We start from the raw sequence: 26375 nt of genomic DNA, 5'->3' as shown, positions 1-26375 counted from the left end.
GAGTTCATTTCTGACTTAGCAGCAGTCCGGCCACTCTTATTGTGGCGTTCTATTTGGGCTAAGCCAGAGACTCGATTTACTCAGGATATTATTCTTGACTGTATAGGCTTGGACCACTCTTTACGCATACAGTGGTTGAGATACATTCACCGTTGGTATCTCCTTCTTTTTAATATCGATGTGTTCCGTGAGCCAGAAGAGGTTGTTTCTATCTCAAAAAAAGAAATTAAGACAACGTTTTTAAACTTTCGAAAGGCAGAGCGAGAGAAAATTTCTGGTAATCTTATTACCGTGAAATTTTATAAAGATTTGAATTTATCTTCGGGGTTCCAACCCTATCTTGTGTTCGTGACCCGTCCCTCTCATCAGTATATTTTAACACGTGTCAGATTGGGTATTGTCCACCATCTGGTTGCATTTCCAAACACAAGAACCAGTTCAGAGACATCCTGCCCGTGTGACAGTGTTTCTCGCCAGAGCAGTTGCCACTTTTTACTTTTCTGTAAATTTTTTCATTTTCTTAGGCTAAAATACCTTAAACCGATTTTTATTAAGTATAATATTTGTACTACAGAAACTGCACTGATATTTTTATCCTCATTAGAGAATGAGGAGATTTGCTTTTTTCTGGCTACTTTTATTTTGAAGTGTACAGCTGCCAGGAAAAGTATTGTATTATAATATTTTTTATACTTACCTGTCTGTACCTATGTTATACAGCTGCCAGGAATTGTATTATGCTGCTATTACCTTTTACATTCCTGTCTGTATATATATGTTTCCAAGTTTTATATCAATTTTTGTAACTAAGGTATTATTTTTATCTGTTTATGTCCACAGTATATTATGATTATTTAAATTGTTATGTACAGCTGCCAGGAAAGGCCTACTAAGTAAACCCTACTGATTTCCTGTCTGCTTATTTATGAATGTCTTGCATTTTTGTAACAGTATGTTGACCTAAAATGGCAAGATTAGTTTTTAATTGTTGCACTCCAGCCTTTGCACATCTTCCTACCCCCTTTCTTATAAGTGTTCATATGGTGATTTTAAATATTCTAATTATGTATCTTTTTGCTTGTATGATTTGTATGTACAAATCGAATAAAAGCTTTTGAATTGAAATTGACAGCTGATCCTGTGTGCGCAGCGTGACATCACATTGACATCTGATCCTGTGTGGACAGCATGACCTCACATTGACACCTGATCCTGTGTGCGCAGCATGACCTCACATTGACAGGTGATCCTGTGTGCGCAGCATGACATCACATTGACAGCTGATCCTGTGTGCGCAGCATGATCTCACATTGACATCTGATCCTGTGTGGACAGCATGACCTCACATTGACACCTGATCCTGTGTGCGCAGCATGATATCACACTGGCACCTGATCCTGTGTGCACAGCATGACATCACACTGACACCTGATCCTGTGTGCACAGCATGACATCACACTGGCACCTGATCCTGTGTGCATAGCATGACATCACATTGACACCTGATTCTGTGTGCACAGCATGACATCACATTGACACCTGATCCTGTGTGCACAGCATGACATCACATTGACACCTGATCCTGTGTGCACAGCATGACCTCACATTGGCATCTGAGCCTGTGTGTGCAGTGTAACCTCACATTGGCACCTGATCCTGTGTGTGCAGCGTGACCTCACATCGACAGCTGATGCTGTGTGCGCAGCGTGACCTCGCATTGACAGCTGATCCTGTGTACACAGCATGACAACATATTAACAGCGTATCCTGTGTGCACAGCAGGACATCACATTGGCAGCTGATCCTGTGTGTGCAGCGTGACCTCACATTGACAGCTGATCCTGTGTGCGCAGCGTGACTTCACATTGGCAGCTGATCCTGTGTGTGCAGCGTGACATCACATTGGCTCCTGACCCTGTGTGCACAGCATGACCTCACATTGACATCTGATCCTGTGTGGACAGCATGACATCACATTGACAGCTGATCCTGTGTGCACAGCATGACATCTCACTGACACCTGACCCTGTGTGCAAAGCATGATATCACATTGACACCTGACCCTGTTTGCAAAGCATGATATCACATTGACACCTGACCCTGTGTGCACAGCATGATATCATATTGACACCTGACCCTGTGTGCACAGCATGACAGCACATTGACACCTGACCCTGTGTGCACAGCATGACTTCACATTGACACCTGATCCTGTGTGCACAGCATGACCTCACATTGGCATCTGAGCCTGTGTGTGCAGCGTAACCTCACATTGGCACCTGATCCTGTGTGTGCAGCGTGACCTCACATCGACAGCTGATGCTGTGTGCGCAGCGTGACCTCGCATTGACAGCTGATCCTGTGTACACAGCATGACATCTCACTGACACCTGACCCTGTGTGCACAGCATGACATCTCACTGACACCTGACCCTGTGTGCACAGCATGACATCACATTGACACCTGACCCTGTGTGCACAGCATGACATCACATTGACACCTGACCCTGTGTGCACAGCATGACATCACATTGACAGCTGATCCTGTGTGCACAGCATGACATCTCACTGACACCTGACCCTGTGTGCACAGCATGACATCACATTGACAGCTGATCCTGTGTGCACAGCATGACATCTCATTGACACCTGACCCTGTGTGCACAGCATGACTTCACATTGACACCTGATTCTGTGTGCACAGCATGACATCACATTGACACCTGATCCTGTGTGCACAGCATGACATCACATTGGGAGCTTATCCTGTGAGCACAGCATGTCATCACATTAGCTCCTGATCCTGTGTGCACAGCATGACACCACATTGGCATCTGAGCCTGTGTGGACAGCATGACATCACATTGGCTCCTGACCCTGTGTACACAGCATGACAACATATTAACAGCGTATCCTGTGTGCACAGCATGACATCACATTGGCAGCTGATCCTGTGAGCACAGCATGTCATCACATTGGCTCCTGATCCTGTGTGCACAGCATGACACCACATTGGCATCTGAGCCTGTGTGGACAGCATGACATCACATTGGCTCCTGACCCTGTGTGCACAGCATGACCTCACATTGACATCTGATCCTGTGTGGACAGCATGACATCACATTGGAGCCTTATCCTGTGTGCACAGTATGACATCACATTGGCAGCTGATCCTGTGAGCTCAGCGTGACCTCACATTGACAGCTGATCCTGTGTGTGCAGCGTGACCTCACATTGACAGCTGATCCTGTGTGTGCAGCGTGACCTCACATTGGCATCTGATCCTGTGCACGCAGCTTGACATCACATTGGCACCAGATCCTGTGTGTGCAGCGTGACCTCACATTGACAGCTGATCCTGTGTGCAGCGTGACCTCACATTGACAGCTGATCCTGTGTGCGCAGCGTGACCTCACATTGGCTCCTGATCCTGTGTGCACAGCATGACACCACATTGGCATCTGAGCCTGTGTGGACAGCATGACATCACATTGGCTCCTGACCCTGTGTACACAGCATGACAACATATTAACAGCGTATCCTGTGTGCACAGCAGGACATCACATTGGCAGCTGATCCTGTGTGTGCAGCGTGACCTCACATTGACAGCTGATCCTGTGTGCGCAGCGTGACTTCACATTGGCAGCTGATCCTGTGTGTGCAGCGTGACCTCACATTGACAGCTGATCCTGGGTGCGCAGCGTGACTTCACATTGGCAGCTGATCCTGTGTGTGCAGCGTGACATCACATTGACAGCTGATCCTGTGTGCGCAGCGTGACATCACATTGGCTCCTGACCCTGTGTGCACAGCATGACCTCACATTGACATCTGATCCTGTGTGGACAGCATGACATCACATTGGAGCCTTATCCTGTGTGCACAGTATGACATCACATTGGCAGCTGATCCTGTGAGCTCAGCGTGACCTCACATTGACAGCTGATCCTGTGTGTGCAGCGTGACCTCACATTGGCATCTGATCCTGTGCACGCAGCTTGACATCACATTGGCACCAGATCCTGTGTGTGCAGCGTGACCTCACATTGACAGCTGATCCTGTGTGCAGCGTGACCTCACATTGACAGCTGATCCTGTGTGCGCAGCGTGACCTCACATTGGCACCTGATCCTGTGTGTGCAGCGTGACCACACATCGACAGCTGATGCTGTGTGCGCAGCGTGACCTCACATTGACAGCTGATCCTGTGTGCACAACGTGACCTCACATTGACAGCTGATCCTGTGTGCGCAGCGCGACCTCACATTGACAGCTGATCCTGTGTGTGCAGCGTGACCTCACATTGACAGCTGATCCTGTGTGTGCAGCGTGACCTCACATTGGCAGCTGATCCTGTGTGTGCAGCGTGACCTCACATTGACAGCTGATCCTGTGTGTACAGTATGACATCACATTGGCAGCTGATCCTGTGAGCTCAGCGTGACCTCACATTGACAGCTGATCCTGTGTGTGCAGCGTGACCTCACATTGACAGCTGATCCTGTGTGCGCAGCGTGACCTCACATTGGCACCTGATCCTGTGTGTGCAGCGTGACCTCACATCGACAGCTGATGCTGTGTGCGCAGCGTGACCTCACATTGACGGCTGATCCTGTGTGCGCAACGTGACCTCACATTGACCGCTGATCCTGTGTTCGCAGCGCGACCTCACATTGACAGCTGATCCTGTGTGTGCAGGGTGACCTCACATTGACAGCTGATCCTGTGTGCGCAGCGGGACCTCACATTGACAGCTGATCCTTTGTGCGCTGCGTGACCTCACATTGACAGCTGATCCTGTGTGCGCTGCGGGACTTCACATTGACAGCTGATCCTGTGTGCGAAGCGTGGCATCACATTGACAGCTGATCCTTGTGCGCAGCGGGACCTCACATTGACAGCTGATCCTGTGTGCGCAGCGGGACCTCACATTGACAGCTGATCCTGTGTGCGCAGGGTGACCTCACATTGACAGCTGATCCTGTGTGCGCAGCGGGACCTCACATTGACAGCTGATCCTTTGTGCGCTGCGTGACCTCACATTGACAGCTGATCCTGTGTGCGCAGCATGACCTCATATTGACAGCTGATCCTGTGTGCGCAGCATGACCTCACATTGACAGCTGATCCTGTGTGCGCAGCATGACCTCACATTGACAGCTGATCCTGTGTGCGCAGCATGACATCACATTGACAGCTGATCCTGTGTGCGCAGCATGACATCACATTGACAGCTGATGCTGTGTGCGCAGCGTGACCTCACATTGACAGCTGATCCTGTGTGCGCAGCGTGACATCACATTGGCACCTGATCCTGTGTGTGCAGCATGACATCACATTGACAGCTGATACTGTGTGCGCAGCATGACATCACATTGACAGCTGATCCTGTGTGCGCAGCGTGACATCACATTGATAGCTGATCCTGTGTGCGCAGCGTGACATCACATTGACAGCTGATCCTGTGTGCGCAGCGTGACCTCACATTGACAGCCGATCCTGTGTGCGCAGCATGACATCACATTGACAGCTGATCCTGTGTGCGCAGCATGACATCACATTGACAGCTGATCCTGTGTGCGCAGCGTGACCTCACATTGACATCTGATCCTGTGTGCGCAGCATGACATCACATTGACAGCTGATCCTGTGTGCGCAGCGTGACCTCACATTGACATCTGATCCTGTGTGGACAGCATGACCTCACATTGACACCTGATCCTGTGTGCGCAGCATGACCTCACATTGGCACCTGATCCTGTGTGCACAGCATGACATCACACTGACACCTGATCCTGTGTGCACAGCATGACATCACACTGACACCTGATCCTGTGTGCACAGCATGACATCACACTGGCACCTGATCCTGTGTGCATAGCATGACATCACATTGACACCTGATTCTGTGTGCACAGCATGACATCACATTGACACCTGATCCTGTGTGGACAGCATGACCTCACATTGACACCTGATCCTGTGTGCGCAGCATGACCTCACATTGGCACCTGATCCTGTGTGCACAGCATGACATCACACTGGCACCTGATCCTGTGTGCACAGCATGACATCACACTGACACCTGATCCTGTGTGCACAGCATGACATCACACTGGCACCTGATCCTGTGTGCATAGCATGACATCACATTGACACCTGATTCTGTGTGCACAGCATGACATCACATTGACACCTGATCCTGTGTGCACAGCATGACATCACATTGACACCTGATCCTGTGTGCACAGCATGACCTCACATTGGCATCTGAGCCTGTGTGTGCAGTGTAACCTCACATTGGCACCTGATCCTGTGTGTGCAGCGTGACCTCACATCGACAGCTGATGCTGTGTGCGCAGCGTGACCTCGCATTGACAGCTGATCCTGTGTACACAGAATGACATCTCACTGACACCTGACCCTGTGTGCACAGCATGACATCTCACTGACACCTGACCCTGTGTGCACAGCATGACATCACATTGACACCTGACCCTGTGTGCACAGCATGACATCACATTGACACCTGACCCTGTGTGCACAGCATGACATCACATTGACACCTGACCCTATGTGCACAGCATGACATCACATTGACACCTGACCCTGTGTGCACAGCATGACATCACATTGACACCTGACCCTGTGTGCACAGCATGACATCACATTGACAGCTGATCATGTGTGCACAGCATGACATCTCACTGACACCTGACCCTGTGTGCACAGCATGACATCACATTGACACCTGACCCTGTGTGCACAGCATGACATCACATTGACACCTGACCCTGTGTGCACAGCATGACATCTCATTGACACCTGACCCTGTGTGCACAGCATGACTTCACATTGACACCTGATTCTGTGTGCACAGCATGACATCACATTGACACCTGATCCTGTGTGCACAGCATAACATCACATTGGCACCTGATCCTGTGTGCACAGCATGACATCACATTGGGAGCTTATCCTGTGAGCACAGCATGTCATCACATTGGCTCCTGATCCTGTGTGCACAGCATGACACCACATTGGCATCTGAGCCTGTGTGGACAGCATGACAACATATTGGCTCCTGACCCTGTGTACACAGCATGACAACATATTAACAGCGTATCCTGTGTGCACAGCAGGACATCACATTGGCAGCTGATCCTGTGTGTGCAGCGTGACCTCACATTGACAGCTGATCCTGTGTGCGCAGCGTGACTTCACATTGGCAGCTGATCCTGTGTGTGCAGCGTGACCTCACATTGACAGCTGATCCTGTGTGCGCAGCGTGACTTCACATTGGCAGCTGATCCTGTGTGTGCAGCGTGACATCACATTGGCTCCTCACCCTGTGTGCACAGCATGACCTCACATTGACATCTGATCCTGTGTGGACAGCATGACATCACATTGACAGCTGATTCTGTGTGCACAGCATGACATCTCACTGACACCTGACCCTGTGTGCAAAGCATGATATCACATTGACACCTGACCCTGTTTGCAAAGCATGATATCACATTGACACCTGACCCTGTGTGCACAGCATGATATCACATTGACACCTGACCCTGTGTGCACAGCATGATATCATATTGACACCTGACCCTGTGTGCACAGCATGACAGCACATTGACACCTGACCCTGTGTGCACAGCATGACTTCACATTGACACCTGATCCTGTGTGCACAGCATGACCTCACATTGGCATCTGAGCCTGTGTGTGCAGCGTAACCTCACATTGGCACCTGATCCTGTGTGTACAGTATGACATCACATTGGCAGCTGATCCTGTGAGCTCAGCGTGACCTCACATTGACAGCTGATCCTGTGTGTGCAGCGTGACCTCACATTGGCATCTGATCCTGTGCACGCAGCTTGACATCACATTGGCACCAGATCCCGTGTGTGCAGCGTGACCTCACATTGACAGCTGATCCTGTGTGCAGCGTGACCTCACATTGACAGCTGATCCTGTGTGCGCAGCGTGACCTCACATTGGCACCTGATCCTGTGTGTGCAGCGTGACCTCACATCGACAGCTGATGCTGTGTGCGCAGCGTGACCTCACATTGACGGCTGATCCTGTGTGCGCAACGTGACCTCACATTGACCGCTGATCCTGTGTTCGCAGCGCGACCTCACATTGACAGCTGATCCTGTGTGTGCAGGGTGACCTCACATTGACAGCTGATCCTGTGTGCGCAGCGGGACCTCACATTGACAGCTGATCCTTTGTGCGCTGCGTGACCTCACATTGACAGCTGATCCTGTGTGCGCTGCGGGACTTCACATTGACAGCTGATCCTGTGTGCGAAGCGTGGCATCACATTGACAGCTGATCCTTGTGCGCAGCGGGACCTCACATTGACAGCTGATCCTGTGTGCGCAGCGGGACCTCTCATTGACAGCTGATCCTGTGTGCGCAGGGTGACCTCACATTGACAGCTGATCCTGTGTGCGCAGCGGGACCTCACATTGACAGCTGATCCTTTGTGCGCTGCGTGACCTCACATTGACAGCTAATCCTGTGTGCGCAGCATGACCTCACATTGACAGCTGATCCTGTGTGCGCAGCATGACCTCACATTGACAGCTGATCCTGTGTGCGCAGCATGACATCACATTGACAGCTGATCCTGTGTGCGCAGCATGACATCACATTGACAGCTGATGCTGTGTGCGCAGTATGACATCACATTGACAGCTGATCCTGTGTGCAGCGTGACCTCACATTGACAGCTGATCCTGTGTGCGCAGCGTGACATCACATTGGCACCTGATCCTGTGTGTGCAGCATGACATCACATTGACAGCTGATACTGTGTGCGCAGCATGACATCACATTGACAGCTGATCCAGTGTGCGCAGCGTGACATCACATTGACAGCTGATCCTGTGTGCGCAGCGTGACATCACATTGACAGCTGATCCTGTGTGCGCAGCGTGACCTCACATTGACAGCCGATCCTGTGTGCGCAGCATGACGTCACATTGACATCTGATCCTGTGTGCGCAGCATGACATCACATTGACAGCTGATCCTGTGTGCGCAGCGTGACCTCACATTGACAGCTGATCCTGTGTGCGCAGCATGACATCACATTGACATCTGATCCTGTGTGGACAGCATGACCTCACATTGACACCTGATCCTGTGTGCGCAGCATGACCTCACATTGACAGGTGATCCTGTGTGCGCAGCATGACATCACATTGACAGCTGATCCTGTGTGGACAGCATGACCTCACATTGACAGCTGATCCTGTGTGCGCAGCATGACCTCCCATTGACAGCTGATCCTGTGTGCGCAGCATGACCTCACATTGACAGCTGATCCTGTGTGCGCAGCATGACATCACATTGACAGCTGATCCTGTGTGCGCAGCATGATCTCACATTGACAGCTGATCCTGTGTGGACAGCATGACATCACATTGACACCTGATCCTGTGTGCGCAGCATGATATCACATTGACACCTGATCCTGTGTGCGCAGCATGACATCACATTGACACCTGATCCTGTGTGCACAGCATGACCTCACACTGACACCTGATCCTGTGTGCACAGCATGACCTCACATTGACACCTGATCCTGTGTGCGCAGCATGACCTCACATTGACACCTGATCCTGTGTGCGCAGCATGACATCACACTGGCACCTGATCCTGTGTGCGCAGCATGACATCACATTGGCACCTGATCCTGTGTGCACAGCATGACATCACATTGACAGCTGATCCTGTGCGCAGCGTGACCTCACATTGACACCTGATCCTGTGTGCGCAGCGTGACATCACATTGGCACCTGATCCTGTGTGCGCAGCGTGACATCACATTGACACCTGATCCTGTGTGCTCCGCGTTGCATCTCTTCTACGATGCAGCTTTTCGCTGTGGTTCCCAATCTTGTTCCAATGCTACATTTCATATGTTTATATAATTGCATTTGTTTTTATGCAAAATACTTAAGCTAATTAAACTACAAAAATGTGTTTCAGAGTAGGGAAAATAACTGTACATTTTCTGTGTAAAACAGCCCCATTGTATACGCTTTGTGTGTATGGTATTTGTATAGCGCAGACCTAGTCCAACAGCAGCGGAGCTCTGTGGAGGGTCGAAGCCCAGACCAGCTTTGTTACACTCCGCACGTGCGGCCTCTCACCCTGATGCGTCACGTGCACTCTTGCACCAGTGCTGGGAGACGTGATGTCTGTGGACGCCATGTTGTAATGGAGAACAGCCAAGCGCCACCTCCCCCGGTGAGCAAGAGAAGCGCATGCAAGGAGGTTCGTGCCGTGGTTTAACAGAGGCATGTGGTAACTCTGTAACTTTGTCTTCTTTACTGTTGACCCCGGGAACCATGACATTCCAGTCCGTATTTTGTTACAGCTCCAGGCGCCCATCCAAGGTCTAACACAGAAACAACCCATAACACGTGCTCGCTTTGGGAAGCTTTGTACAGCAACGCTAAACCTTTTCTCTGGATGATAGACGTGTTACTCGAATACCACCCACGGTTTCAGCAGCCTTTAACGCCTTAACCGCGGCGGTTTTTCTGCCGCGGTGCGGGCGTTCTAAAGAGCGGGCGGGGCTGCGTCGGCCGTTGGACGTGCGCAGCACCAGCGAGGTAGCGCTCGCGACGGCAGCATGGAACGGGTTAACAACTGAATGACTCAATGACTTAATGCAAGACCAATTGTTTGTATGAAAAATTGTTACTTTATTATTTTATTTCTAGAACCAAGAGAATCTCAGTTGCGGGTAAGTAACAGTTCCAAAAGCAGTGATACTCTTCAAATGCAGTAGAATTGTTTTACAAGGTCTGTAAAACACTTTACTGTATGGAGAAATGGGCAGAAAGGCTGTGCAAGGCTTTGGATACAAGTGAAAACACTTTTACTGGGCAATTCGGTCTCTAAGATAATGTTACCCAAGGGTGCGCAATGGCACACCATGCTTTTCCTAAGGAGACATTTGGCACAGTAAGAAAACGTACAGTGCACAGCATTCGGGGGCTCACCTTCAAGGCGCAGGCCGGTGGGAGTCTCAGGTCCAAGGTTTCAAGAAGTGCCTCGCAGGAAACTCCAGACTTCTTTCCCAGAATTGTACCTTGTACCCCCAATTGGCACCTCTCTGGTCATATGTCAGTCCCTTGTAAATTATACCACCGGTACAAAGGGCACTGTGGCCAGGGAAGGCCTCTAAGGGCTGCAGCACTTATTGTGCCACCCATAGAGGCCCTGAGCCTTTACACACACACACACACACACACTGACATTGCAGGCTGCATGTTTTGGTGCAGAACAAAGTGAAGAGTCGACATGGCACACAGGTGTGCCATGCCTACAAACCACTGCCCTGGCATAGGTCAGCCACCCCTCTAGCTGGGTGTACTATACCAGTGGTGAGGGTACAGGTGCATGAGCCCTGTACACATACAGTGTCAACGTCAATTCTTAGACATTGTAAGTGCAGTGATGCCATTAAGAGTATATGGTGCTGGGAGCTTGTAATTACGAACTCCACAGCACCATAATGACTTAACTGAAAACTCGGAAGTTTGGTATCAAACTTTTCAGCACATTAAACCCACACTGATGCTGGTGTGGGATTACATGAAAAATGCACTGAGAGGGCATCTTAGAGAGGCCCCCTGAAAAACGACCTAACTCCAGTGTCCAGGCTGAGTGGCTGCTCAGCAGCTGCCACCACCAGACATGGTTCTGGACCCCTGGGTCTAGAGCCTGGAACAATGCACATCCTGCGAAGAGGTGCCCAGCCTCCTCCCCCAGGATGGGCAGGGTCCACGAAGGGGAAGCTTCAAAGGCTTGCCGCCTTTGTGAGCCACCCCAGCCCTTTGCTGCTTCCAGCAACTGGTCCCCACCGGTTCTGACCCCCACTTTGGGCAGGAGAAACGGCGAGAAAACCCATTCAGGATGGGAGGTGTGCCCACCTTTGCACACCCCACCCCTCGGGAGGGGGAGGCGAGGTGAAGCACAACTCTCATTCTCCGCCATTTTGCAAATGGGGAGGGACCCAGCCAATGCCCCCTTCCCACTGGAGGGTGTCATAATAGGGGGTGTACCCGCCCCAAGGAAGGGACCCATTGGTCCTGAACTTTACTTACCTGTAACGCCCCTAAATCTATTATTTAGGGGCACCCCCGAACCTTGCCTTCTCAGACCAGAACCGACCAGAAGAAGGACCGAAGAAGCCTTGCTGAACTAAGAAGAGGAGAACGCCTCTTGACTTAGCCCCAGCCCTACCAGCCTGTCCGCACCTCGAACCTGCTCCAGTGAAATCCCGCTGTGTCCTGCAGCCAGCAGCCCTCAGGAACCCGAAGGACCTACCCTGCCTTCCAAAACCAAGACTTTGTCTCACGTGAGCACCGGATTTGCTTACCCACAGTGGGTGACCTAACCGCCGGTGTCCCAGCATCCCCAGGCATCCCAACTTACCTCTCCAACCAGTGGTCACCTCCAGAAGATCTTTGTCCCCGATCCTGCAGTCTTTGTTGCAACCGGAGAATCCCCATTGAAAACAACAGGGCACCAGACGCCAAACCAGCACCCTGCACCCAGCTGCCCCTGTTCCACAGCGGATGCACTTTGTGTGCTAAACCGCATCCCCCTTTGCCCTGAGCCTAACACCAGGAGCTTTGCTCCCACAACCTTGTGGCCTGCTCGTGAGCAGCCACCAACCGGAGGCCACCTATCCCCCCCATTGGATAACCTAGGGCCTCTGCACACGACCGCCCTAGTGCTGCTGAGGGTGTTCTAAGAGTGCATCCTCGACCCTGGCGGAACCCTGGTTCTAGCCCCAGAATACCAACTCCCACAAATAAGTACTTACCTGCAAACTGTTAACTTCATTTCCTCCCATTGGACTGCATTGACTGCTTTTCCTTGAACATTCTTCTGTGTGGAGTTGATTTGTATGAAATATCGAAAAACTGCATAACTGTAAAAACTGAATTACTTACCCTTTGTCTAGGAAATGTTTGTGTGATATCTAGGCATGTCACACTGATTAGCAAAAGTAACTAAAAAGGAAATCCAATAAGTAATGTATACTGTAATCTAAAAAGTAATTTCGACCTGTTGACTTACCTTTAACTCAACTAACTGCATTTTAATTGTGGGTTTTATATAGCGCTAGAATCAACTCCCGGAGGAGTATCTCCGCGCTTCGACCGCTGGGGAACCCGTCCTGGCTCACCCTGAGAGATGGTCCCTAATGGGTATCTCTAAGGTGCGACCAAGCATCCCCGGCGGTCTGGGGGGCCGTTGTGAAGATGAGGCAAGCTAATGCCCAGAGTTGCCGAGTGTGGTCCCTGACTGGAGTAGGCACCGAGGCGAGAATTATCGAGCCCGCTGACCCTGGTCCACGACCCTGCCGTGTCGGGAATCGAACCCTGGTCCCGGGCCATCCTCTGCTTACGGGTCTGCCGCCTCTAACCAGTGAGCCACACCACTCCACTTTTGAACCTGCATTCAACTTTAATTCACTGCTTAAGATTTTGCAAATTATTAATTCACTTACCTGCACCAGCCTAGGCTTGGTTCTAGAAATAAAATTTAAATAATATTTGTATACAAACATATTGGTCTGAGTTCAGTCTTTGAGTGTTTGACATCATTACTTGCCTGAGTGTGTACAACAAATGCTTAACACTACCCTCTGATAAAGCCTTACTGCACGCCCAGACTACCACAAATAGAGAGTATGGTGCGATGTACTTTTACCTCTGCCTACCTTTGGGGTGCCACTGGACTCTGTGCACACTATACCTCATTTTGGTATAGTATATACAGAGCCAGCTTCCTACAGTCCTCGCCACAGATCTATTGCACCCTGCCTTAGGGCTGTGAGACCTTCCAGAGGGGTGACTTACATATACCTGGGCAGTGCTGCTTTCGCGTGGCACACAGGGCTGTGTGGCATGTCGATGCTTTATTTTTCTCTGCACCAAGGCACGCAGGTTGCAGTGGAAGTTTGCATGGCTGTGATGAGGGTTCCCAGAGTGGCACAACTAGTGCTGCAGCCCTTGGGTACCCTCTTCAGTACCAATGCCCTAGCTAGTAGGGGTACTATTTACTAGGGACTTACAGGGGAATCTCAAGTTGGTCCAATTTTGGATTCATTTTGGGGTAAAGAACACAGGCACTGGGAACCTGATTGGCAGGGACTCAGTGCACATTCAGTCAAGGCGCATCGGAAATCTGGCAAAAAGTGTGGGGGGTGTACTGCAAGAGAACCCCAACTTCATACAAGAGACATGAATATAAATTTGGAGATTGGCAGCGCACTGTATAGAATTGTATATGATCTTATTACTATATGGTACCTAGTAAGCACTGTGGTAAATATGTTTATGCTGTTATACATCTGCCACTTATAGCCGATTTATAATGTATGCAAATGCTGGAACTAAGGATTTGAGCAAGCTATGTCACGGTATACCTGTAATTGTTGCATTGTTGTGTAACTTGAATCTAATAAAAAAAAAAAAAAACTTCATACTAGAGACATGACTAATTATGGGTAAACCAGCCACACTGCAATGTGAGTAGTTTGACAACCATAAATAATAAATAATTTGTTATCGGGTCTTAAAGGGACCATCTTGTGAATTATGTCAGAGTGGGCCTCAAGGAGGCAGGCTAGTGCCCATGGCATGCCGCGATAAGCCGCTCAGGGCCGTCCTGTGCAAATGAAAATTCTACAAAGTCACCTAGTACTGAGTCGCTCCTCAAAGTCTATTTGTTAGTAAATAAGTTTATTGTGGCTGACAAAGTAATTGAGCCAGTGAGTGTGGCCTTCAGATCTAGCCTGCCAGTAATTTGCAAATGTAGTCCAGGACAACCCTCAGTTCTTTGATTGAAGAAATGGCTGCACCCAAATGTAACCAAAATTCATTAAAAAAGACCAATGTTCTATACACTCATTACTCCAGTTTCCAGGGATGCATGGCTCAAATTCTGGATTTTGGTGCATAAGTGATCATTGTTTTGATTTTCTTCCAGGTATGGGCAACATTTCAGAACCAGCTATCTGTCCTCTCTGGATTTGTGGCTGGGCCGAGTGAACAAGCAGATTTGATGGATGAGAGTACTGAGATGTCGGCAAGCCATGCGGAGACCCTCCAATAGCGCGCAGCGGCGCCCTACCGAAGCGACGAGGAGCTACCCCAATAACGGAGAGGTCCTTGAAGGGGGAGCGGAGGGTGCCTGACCTTCGATGGCGACTCCTCGTCCACCATAGGATCTTCTGAGTCACTGGCAAAAGGGCATTCCAGGAAGATAAAGGGACTCCTACGTTTTTCCATTTTGAAAATTCTGCTTCTGTTTTTATGGGTGGCTGTGAAGAAACTCCTCTTGGGAGCCATGAAGGCATCATCTGTTCTAAGATGACTTCCCCGTAAAACTTAGCAGGCCATGACGGAGCAGACCACCTTGAGGATGAGAGAACTGTAGTGCACAATTCATTCCACTGTCTGGGACTTCTTTGCTCTTTCTTTGTGTGTGCATTCCCTGGTTAGTTCCTTTCTGGAATTGTTGGTACTGGCTTTTCTAGCTTGAGTCTTTTCTTGGACCAGAGCATTTCAACAGCATCCCTCTTGTGGGGTTGTTGATGGTCGCTGGAGGCTTGCTATCCTGCTTCCTTGTCATGGGCCCATTTGTAAATAAACGTTCAATTTGAATTTCAGAGTGACTCGTCTCGTCTTCTTACCACTGCATCAGCGAGGGCAGTTCTGGTCGGGCAGAACCCAGCCAGAGGAGATTTGTGGGAATGTTTGCAGCTTTGGGCAGACTTAAGTAATAGCGCTAAAATGGGGCAGCCCTCCTCCCTGGTGTTTTACATCTACCCTTCAAATGCAGCTTTGAAACCTGCCTTTTGTGGCTAACACCGAAGTGGCTTTAGGCAGGAGGGTGGTGACCCCTCCCTGGCCTTCCTGATAGTCGTTTACATGTCTCTCCAGGAGGGCAGAAAGTGTCTCTCCATGAGGGCAAAAGGCTGTCTTTTGGAACAGGCTCTGTGTGCCTGGAAAGGCATAGGAGTTTTAAAGGCAACAGAGTGTCAGCTTTGTGGAACATGCGCATTGCAACAAGTTACATAATTTCGACTTGCGATTCAAGCCACGCATAATGTAGTGAGTTGTCAGCGTGTAATCTGCTACTCGTCAATTGGGCGACAAAGTCTTTCCACAGTAAAAACAGTGGTTTCGTGGTTTTAGATATTACTGTTGGTTTATTTCATTGCACTCCTTTTACTGACCCCAGAAGGACAGCAGGTGGTGTCTGCTTTGCCAAGATTTTGATTTGTGACTTGCAGGTTGCACTAGATGTCATAAGCCAGCGTTAAGCACTGCACTGTCGGTGCAGCTTCTCCCTCTTCTCTGTCTGCTCTGCCTCCATGCACCTCCTTGTACTGCCTTCTTATTGCATCCCTACGCCATCACTGTAACACCCACGCACGCCCTTCATGGTCTGTTGCACGCTCCTGTCTGTGTCCATTAGCCCAGGCTATGCCGGACCCCTGCTCAGGTGCTAATATGACCCCCCTCATGGGTCACCGTAACATTACTTCACTGGCGTAACGAAAATTGAGGGGGCCTCCCTGCAAGGTATATAGAGGGGCCCCCTCCGGGCTCAATTAGGAGCTCTCCAGACAGAGTGCAGTGCCGAGGGGGCCCCCTGGAGCTTCGGGCTCCCATGCACCACGTGGGCTGCGGGGGCCTGTGTTACACTCCTGCGTAACAGCCTCTGTCCTGTCAGCCCTCCCACCTTCATCCTTGCTGCTGGTTCTCCCTTTCCAAAGTGCCCCACAGAAGCACTTTTGCCTAGGGTGAGAGTGGAGAAGGGAGTGTGGAGCTGGTGGTGTGGGAAACCGAGAGGGATGGACATCGAGTATGCATTGCGAGAACAGTCAAGGGGTCTGGAGCTTGTGGTGTGAGAGTGACGAGAAGGTGGAACGTGGAGTAAGAGGGGTGGGAACCTAGCCTATACTCAGAGGTTAGAAGGGATACACCTTATGAGGACTCAGTTGAAGAGGAACAGAGACTGCGAACGAGTACCTTTAATAAAGTATAGTGCCTGTGGCGAGAGAACAGTGTGGAAAGTAATCCTTTGCCGTAAGAAAGTATGCGCTACTTCTACTGGAGAGAGGGAAGCCAGCCCACTGAGTGGGGCAGGTTTACTTGGGAGCCTGAAGCATACTGTTAATGTATGTGTGTCAGCCATTCCAATTTGTTTAAGAAGTAGGTGGAACAAGTGGCTTTCTTAAGTGGACAGTTCATTTTATGTAGCAGTTTGTCCCTTGGACAAGTACATTTTCAAAAATTCCACACCCTTGAACATACGCATACGGCGCAAGGCAGAGAGACCTCAGAAGCCGGTTGAGCTGAAACCATTAGGTTACGAACTCATAACTGAATTTGCCAGGGTGGGGGTTTTTGTTTGTAGTCTTTAGGTGTTTGGTTGCTGTTTCAATTCGTGGATCCTGAGTTTGAAAAGTACTCTGAGGGTGTAGTGGTTTTTGACTCTGCTACGTAATCAATAAGAAAGTCACAGACCGATCCAGGAATCGCCTCTCTCCTGCAAAAGCACAAACCTTTACGTGTCTGAAGAAAAGCCCCGTGAATGTGGGTTTATTGGGTTTCTGTGCGCCTTGTGATAATTAACGAGCATAGTGCGTTCGTCAGGCTGATGGAGATTTTTGTTTCATGTTCTACATCCTAACACTTGAGTATTATGCACTTTGGTGTCTTGAGAACCGATTCAATTATCCGCGACATCAGGGAATGTACGACCTCTTCGATAAATATCTACCGTATTCTCCTGTATTCAAGCCTTGAATTTGGTATATTAAAAACATTTAAAAATCATAACTTTGCAACATCTTTGCTGCCGGTCAGCCAAAGTAAATTCGGGCCAGCCAGCCTATTCAAAGCCTACATTTAATTATGATCTCATCCAGTTTAGTTGGTACCACACTCCTCCTTGGTTCCACACTGGTACTTAATAATCACTTACTAAGTGTTGTTAATCATTTAATAGACAGATTCAACTATTGGCATTGTATATGTCCACATCTTAATATCTGGCATTATTGTTTGTAAAATTGAACTTCTACTTTTTGATCTCTTCTTCTTTGTTTATTAGTGATCTAGTGACCATTTAAAGCTTGGTGTCAGTGCCAGGCCTGTCTGTACACCACTTTGGAAGGTAGAGATACACCTTGCAGTAGGTAATTGAGTCTAAATCATTGTAGACCTGTTTCAGCAGCCTTTCCCTTGGGGGATACTAATGATTGATAGACACATCTTTATAGGGCTTGGTCTTGTAGTCAGATTAATAAGGCTGGCACACCTGCAGCGTTGTCTTTGCCATTCTACTGATAATGCAATTTATGTGTCCAAAATTAATTAATTAGAATTACTTTCAAGCACTGGCCGTCACTTGTAATTTTATTATGTTGTCATAACAATTTTTTGAATACGCGATGTAATTGAGAACAGTGTTGTAAGGATTTTGCGGGATTACTACATTTATACTGTGGACTACTGAAAAGTGAGACTTTGTCGTGGTGTATTCCGAAGAGGGATGAAACCCTCCCCTGGCAGAGCCTTCATTTATTCATAAACCTGCCGTTGATGATATGGGCGCCCTTTACTGTCCTTGCCGGGACTTTGTAATGATTCCACTGACCAGAACATTAGTTCAGGTAGCTTAGTGTCACAACCAGGGCAAGTTTTGTACTACTGGCAATCTCACTGGATTTACAGAAGTGCACAGCACAAGTGATGGGAGTGTTCCTCTAGCAGGAAATAATAAAAAAGGAAACTGATTTTCCATTTGCCTCCATTGCAGTCTTAACATTTAAGTGATTTTACAATTCCAACCCTTTGTCTGCCCTCTCAGTTTGTGCATAAGGAATTTTGTTTCTATGTTTGGTTTTTGTATTGCACCATCTTACAGGTAGTGTATTTGCTGATGAGGAGCAGAACTGTATGCATTATACACTCACAAATAGGGAATGATTTAAGAATAGAGAACTGTATCTTTAATGATCACGGATGGGGAATGACTGAATGTAAGGAAACAGGCTTTTTCCAGCCCCCCCCCCCCCACACATTTCTGCCCCCTTGTTTACTAGGTACTGGTGTAATGGCTCTGAAATGCTTTGACCCTTATATTAGTGTGTGTTTAATTGGCTTGTGTCCAATTGGCATAACCTGACTTACTTGTAAGCCATTAGTGTATGTTACCAGGTGTACCTATGGCTTGTAGGTTGAGGTGTCTCGTGTGGACTGCAGCACTGGCTGTGCCCCCATGAGTACCACAAGGTAAAAGTTTACAGAAAGAGGGAGGTACCCTACTAATTGCAATAGGGACTGGGTAAGTTCAACAGTAACATCAAAAGTATCCCAGAGATATATACACAATTGTATAAGTACAGTTTAGCAGAAAAAATATTACACAACACAAGAAAAATAGCCTAAAACGTAATTGTCAGCCAACACTTGAATAATACATATAAACCCAAAGATTGATATATCAAAATACATTTGTATTATTTATTATACATACAGTTTAAAAACAGTTTATCCCTAAAAACATTAAAATCATAAACAATTTTTTGTTCTGAAAAAAAAAATCATAAACAATTGTTACACATTTTATTTACAGAAAACTAAAGTCGACGCAGCGTTTCGGTGGTATTCGATTGATGTTTCACCTTCTTCAGGACAGTTATCTCACTGTTTCCGTAGGGTTTCTACAGTGTTTGTGGAGCAACCATTTTCAATAGTGAAATCACTCCAGATGTATATCAATTATAAAGGCTTTCAATTTCTAGGGACCTTGGTTGGAGCCACCATGTCTTTATTATTTCAAAATGCACTGGGTAGAGGCTAAAAACAACTTTTCAAGGAGCCTGATGGGGTCTGCTTGTCAGTCGCAACTGGATATCGTCAATACTCGAGGTACCGTCATAAGTTATCTCCCCCGAGTTTGATTTCTGGTCCTGTATTCAAGTGTTGGCTGACACAATTAAGTTTTAGGCTATTTTTCTTGTGTTGTGTAATATTTTTTCTGCTAAACTGTACTTATACAGTTGTGTATATATCTCTGGGACACTTTTGATGCTACTGTTGTACCACAAGGTAAAACATGCTCCCAGGCTGCCACTGCAGACTGGAATGGCAGTTTAAAACTGGTAACTTCTCTTTGCCATTTATAGTACTGGCAACGCTCAAGCCTCCCTTTCTAATGTACATAAATCACCCCTGTGGCCTAACGAGCCCTAAGACAGAGTGTTGTATGTTAAGAGGTGGAACATGTACTTTTACATTTTTCAGTAGTAGAAATCCTAAATTGTCATTTTTACTGTGGAAAGGCTAGTAGCCCCATTGGCGGGTTACAGGCTAGCACCCCAGCCCTGTTTACTTCTGAATGGGACTACTAAGGTTAGTACTGTTTGGTATCAAAAGAATCGGTGCATCAAATTCGATTTAATGGTTGGTTCGAATTTAATGTCACTGATGGGCAAAGTGCAACTTTAGAAGTTGCTATTTTAGTTGCCCAGATTTCCAGTGCACGTTTACTCATGTACACAGGATTTGTCCTGTAGACAGCTTTTGTCCCTCCTGGGAGATGTGCTAACAACTCCCAGGAAAGGACTCAATAGGGGCATGCATGAGAGAGAGGTATTACCTCCCTCCTGCTGGAAGCCTCATGTGTGTTAGCCCAAAAGGCGAGCTTCAAAGGAGAAGCTACCTTTTGACGGGCAAATGGGTAACACTTGGGAGAGGGGCTCCCTATTGTTTAGACAGACTGACTGGCACTGGGGACAGCAGAGGAGAAGCCAGTTGCCAAACCGATTTTTTTTCTGGGGTATGTAGCCCCTTAGTAGCCACACCTCTGGGGGTGGGCTATAGAGCTCTGAGTGTCAAGAGTGAGATCACGCCATCTTGGAAGTGGGCAGAATGGTGCACCCTGGGATAGCCAGATGCCACACTTCCCAGGAAGTGGTCACCTGGAGGTAGGGAGCCTGGTAGCCCATTGGCTACCAACCTCATCCTACCCTGAGGACAAGACCCAAAACACAGAGTTGCACCCAAGTGCAAATGATTTTAGAGCATTCAGTTTGAGGTGGTTACATGTCAGCCAGTTTGGTGTTTTTGTAAGGTTGTATTGAGAGATCTTATATCTTTGGTGAAGAGATTTTTATGTACAGTTGGGTGTCATCGGCATACATGTGATAGTGGACGTTGGATGAATTCAGCAGTTCATTTAACAGTTCCATTAATAGGGTAAAGAGAGTAGATGAGAGCGAGGACCCCTGGTGTGACCTGTGTGTGGTTGGATAAGGACAAATTGACCTTAATTCTTTGGATTATGTTGTGGAGAAAAGAAGTGAACAGTTAAGAGCGGACCCTGATAGTCCCATCCTATGTTCAAGTAGGTCCAAGAGACTGTCGTGTTTGACCATATCCAAGGCTGATGATGGGTCGAGTAGGATGAGACGGCGGGACTCGTTCTGATCAAACATTTTTAGGGCATGATCCGCTATATGAATGAGCACCGATTCAGTACTGTGGCCCTGGTGGAAACTGGATTGGAATTGATCGAGGAGGCTAAATTGTTTGATGTGGTTGCACAGTTGTACATAGACACATTTCTCACAAAGCTTCACCAGTGTCGTCATGTTAGAGATTGGCCGGACATTTTGGGATCTGCGCGATCCACTGTTGTTTTTTTCCATATAGGGTTAACCTTCCAGCTGTAGGACAATCCAAGATCGATCCGTGGAGTAGTGAGGCATTTACTATCTTGGCCCAGAGAGGGAGTAGGGACATTTTGGCCTCCTTGAAGACATTCGCTGGTGTTGGGTCGCTAAAGTAGTTTGAGGGTGTTGGTGCTGTTAATATTTTGGGAATAGTCCTGTCATCAAAGGTTTGAATGTGCTCTATGAGGCATTGTTTTGCGGTTGCGAGCTGAGAGACATGGTGACTCATCGATACCAAGCTTTCAATCTTTCTAGTTTTTCCCTGAAGAAGGAGGCAAAATCCTCATTGTATAGCTGTGGATTAGAGCCTGTAGGGGCAGGGTTGGGTTGTCCATTGGATTGTTGCTTGACAAGTTAAAACAATTTTCTTGAACAATTACTACCATTTTCTAATTGGTTTCTTAATAAATTCGCTTTCGAGATTCTGATCTGTTTTTGTAAGTGCTGCTCAATGATCTCAGGTGTTTAAGATGTTCGAGGGAGGGTGCGAATCTCCATGGTCGTTCAGCTAGTCCGAGTTTAAGTCTGTCTGCATTTAGGCTGTCATTGAGCCATGGTTTGGATTCTTTGGTGGACAGTCTTTTTATTTGAAGGGTATTGTCGTATCTAGAATGTTCAGCATTGAATTGTTGTCATGAACATCTACCATATCTATAGGAGGTGGCAAGACGTTGTTGCCGAGAGAAGTCAGGTTATTCAGGTTGGCACTTTGCAAGCTCCTTTCCGGTGTTTGGGTTCCTTTAGGTGGGCCTTTTTTGTCCTCCCGGAGTCTTTGATGAGAAAAGTGATGCTGTGCTGATCTGTCCAATCACAAGGCATGATGGATTCCAGTTGGATGTTTTTACTCTTGGCAATAATAAAGTCCAAAGTTTCCCCCAAATTGTGGGTAGGTCTGTCACAGAATTGTGTCAAGTTAAAGTTGGCTAGGACGGATTTATGGCTGTTGACTGCTGGGCCATCAGGGTCATTCCAGTAGAGGTTGAAATCTCCAAGGAAGATCTGGGTGCAGTGTTGTCCTGCATTGGTAGATATGGTTTCCATTATTTGTTCTAAGAATGTAATGTTATCTCCTGGTAGATGATAGATCGTGTGCAGTTTGCACTCTGGATTCTTATTATTCAGAATCTCAATTCATAAGTATTCACATGCGGATACATCGGTACAGGCTCTGGGTGGTTGGGTAAAAGGTAACCAGGTTAGTACCTACGAAGGGATCTACAATTTGGTGGTCAAGGAGCGCATCCTTACAAATTGCCCATCAGAAAAGTTACAAAGTTACACCAACATCTGGCAGACTGAAAGCCAACTAGCCCCAGAGAGCTGGGCGAGAAAGCTGATGAGTGGGTTGGGACAAGTGTACCCAAGAAGGCCCAGGGGATGATCTCACGGCCAGACTGGGAACTGAAACCATCCCTGGCAATCAGCTCGACTAGCCCCCAAGGAGCAGCAGCGGGGGTGCGTGTGGGAAGCACCACTCCAGCTGCTGCTTTTGTTACAGGCAGACGATATTGCAGCCCTGCTGCAAAACTGGCCACCTGTAACAAAACTGGCCCACAGGAGCACAAAACTGCCCCCGCCCTTCCGCCCACCGGGGGAACACCTGGTGCCCGCTACGGCCAGTCCAGCCCTGGGTGATCCCAAGAAAGGGGGGTTTAATTCCATAAAAGGGAAAAGAGGGAGGTAGTCAGTCTAACAAGGAGTCCCTCTGAACCCTAAGGAGGTAGTCAAGAGCCAGCCCACCTCTATCAATCAGAGCGGTGGGGACCCAGGGCTGAAGACCCTCCTAAAGAAGAGGTTGTGCTGGACTGCCCGCAGTCAGGGTACCGCAAATGGGATGCCACATGTCCCAAGAAAAATATTGTCCCTGGGGTGGCTAGTGATACCTCAGATGAGGAGGTCCCAATAGCTTTCACCTGGGCGAAGAGTCCAGATGGTAAGCGGGTGATCCTGAGGGCGGGAGTAGGCACTTTCACCATCTCAAGATGAATGGGATGCCACCCACTGCCTGAGAGTCTTAGTTGCCCGTCACACCATAGTGGTGGACAGGTTAGTATTTGCCTTTAGAGGTGACCTAGAGGAGGGCACAAACCATATGGGAGGGCAAAATTATGCGGCAGGGTTGACTAAATAATGTGGCAAGTAAACACAATGTATTCATCCTAAAGTGGCATATTTTGTGATAGCAGTACTTCATTATTTTATCATTTCCACATTTGTTAACACTATCTGGGCATAGGTTGCACCACATTAGTGTCAGTGTATCATGCAGCTATAGCAATAAGCACCAGAAAGGGGACCAAGCGACTTTTGCAAGGGGCCGTCCACTGCGCAGCAACATGTTTCTGCGTTTTAGTAACTATTGAACTGTTTAAGCTAGAACTTTTTTTGTTAAAATCTGTAGATTATGCAGCAGATGATGGATTATGTGGCAAATAAGTCACATCTATTATTATGCAAAAAACACATGGCTGCTCAATTGCATATTTCCAGTGGCCCAGACTATACCAGAGTAGTAGAAAAAACAGAAACATAGCATCGGGGAAATAGCTAACAAAGTAAGATTGAGTAAAATATATTAACTTTAAACAGGAACTAACCTCCCACATCCCAACTTTCACAGGCTGGCTACACCGCCTGTGGCATGTGCTTGGAATGGAGAAGCTAACACTGACAATAGCAGGGGAGGGATCCAAGTATGTCGAAATATGGCAACCCTTTCTATCCATATTAGCCTCTGAATTCCGGGAAGTTACTTGCCCCTGATATCTCCGCTTCTCTGATACGCAACAGGCGGAACAGTGATTGAGACCAAGTATAGTTTAGACAGCTTAGGTGGTGGACATGGAACACGGGTGGAGGGTGGGGAGGGGAGGGGGTGTTCACGACGTTTATGTATTGTTTTGTTTTTTACTGCTAATTTTAGTTCATGTAAGGTTTTTCTACTTTGGTACGGACCCTTTGTCGTACTAGCGGACTTGGCTTGACCCTTTTAGGTCATGAATTTAGCAATGTTAACGGCATGACGACTAAACCTGCATGGTTATTTTCGTGTATGATGAAAACTTCAATAAAACGATTTAAACCATAAACAGGAACTAACTCAGTGACATTGATTACCCTAACATGTTTTACATTCATTGTTCAGAAATTCGATTCATGTTTTTGCCTGTAAAGTTAAAGACGCGAACATAGGGCCTGATAGGAATACGTTTCAATGCCCACTTTTAATTACTACTGGGTCTGAGACCCCCTTAAAGCCCCATCTAAACCAGACTCTCCCAGCTCATTCCTAGACACCCTAACCCAATAATCCAGCGATGTTACTTATTATAAAAAATAGCAACTGCCATGATTTATGGGAGAGGAGTTGGCCTAACGGCTAAGGCGCTCGAGTCTCGGTAACGACGCCAAACCTCCTGTGATTCTGGGCAAATCACTTAATCTCCCCCTGCCTAAAAATGGAAGTGTGTGTGTTCTCATGTAAAAACGTAACTTGTGCTATGTAAAGCGCTCTGATACCTGATTCGGTTCGGGTCTAGTTCGCGCTATATAAAACTACCAAAAAACAAAAAATAAATAAAAATAAAAATTATGACTAAAGGATCCCAGGCCATCATTATTTTGAAAGATACATAGGAAGATGTTACTTCTTATACATAATAGCAACTGCTATGGTTTAGGACTAAAAGATCCTAGGCCATTATTTTGAAAGATGCTTAGGAAGAAGCCTCAAAGTCATCCACTCTCATACCACCTCACCCACTCCTGGACCCTCCTACCCCCCTATCTAATCAATTCCACACTATAGAGCCCATGGGCCTGCACCCCTACCCCATCAAATACCTCCCTGGCCTTTCAAAAAAGGCGCGCAAAGGCTTTAAACATAGGAAGCTAAAATCTCGCCCGGAAACAGCATTCGCTGACCCTTACTTCTCTAATAACACTGGACGCACAACCAACGACATTATCTTCTACACCAAAAGAAGAGCACAATGGCGGAAAGCATTTCCCGCCATATTCGCGATTGGATCCACTAAAAAAACTGCACATGGACTTACATTATATATAACTCCCTCCCCGTTCTACAAAACGACTGCTACAATCACCACCTATCAAAATGGGATCATCCTCATGCAGGCCTCAGACCATAACCTTCATATTCTGGATAACACCTTCCTGATCCTCAAAGCAAAGGTTGCAAGTCCTTATCCCACCTCACCAACAAACTTCTCCCAGCGCTCGGAGTGACTCCCTCCCTATCTGATTCTGCATCTAGTCATTCTCCTGCGATATCCCATAGTGTAAATACTCCCGTCCCAGGCGTAACCGACACCCCATTAAATGACCAACGCCTCCATAATCCTTATTCTGCCCCCAGCTCCACCACAATTTTTTATACCCACCTCGCCTTACACTGGCACTACCCTGCCCCCAGCCGTCCCACTCGCCCCCTCCACTAACACTCCCCATCTCCTCAACCACACCTTAGCCCATCCTATTTATAGTACTCCCCTCCCAACTTCCCTCTCCATACCCAGTAACCTCACTGCAGACTCTGATCTAATTGCTCCTT

The 26375-nt window shown here is 47.8% G+C and overlaps 1 protein-coding gene across 2 annotated transcripts in view; it reads left to right on the top strand.

The window, feature by feature from the left end:
• The window catches only part of LOC144797813 (uncharacterized), a 45683-nt gene extending 29800 nt beyond the window's left edge, over nucleotides 1-15883 (top strand). The window contains exon 3 of one of the 2 annotated variants that reach the window (XM_078668604.1): nucleotides 15037-15883. In XM_078668604.1, coding sequence (XP_078524730.1) covers nucleotides 15037-15162 — 126 coding nt within the window. In that variant the 3' untranslated portion in view covers nucleotides 15163-15883. The remainder of the gene's footprint in view (nucleotides 1-15036) is intronic. The other variant, XM_078668602.1, reaches the window with a different exon arrangement.
• Nucleotides 15884-26375: the final 10492 nt, after the last annotated feature.

Source organism: Lissotriton helveticus, chromosome 12 (assembly GCF_964261635.1).
Source record: "Lissotriton helveticus chromosome 12, aLisHel1.1, whole genome shotgun sequence".
In the NCBI taxonomy this organism is placed as follows: Eukaryota; Metazoa; Chordata; class Amphibia; order Caudata; family Salamandridae; genus Lissotriton; species Lissotriton helveticus.
The sequence above is the reverse complement of the archived record's forward strand: the minus strand, read 5'-3'. Positions and strand labels throughout refer to the sequence as shown.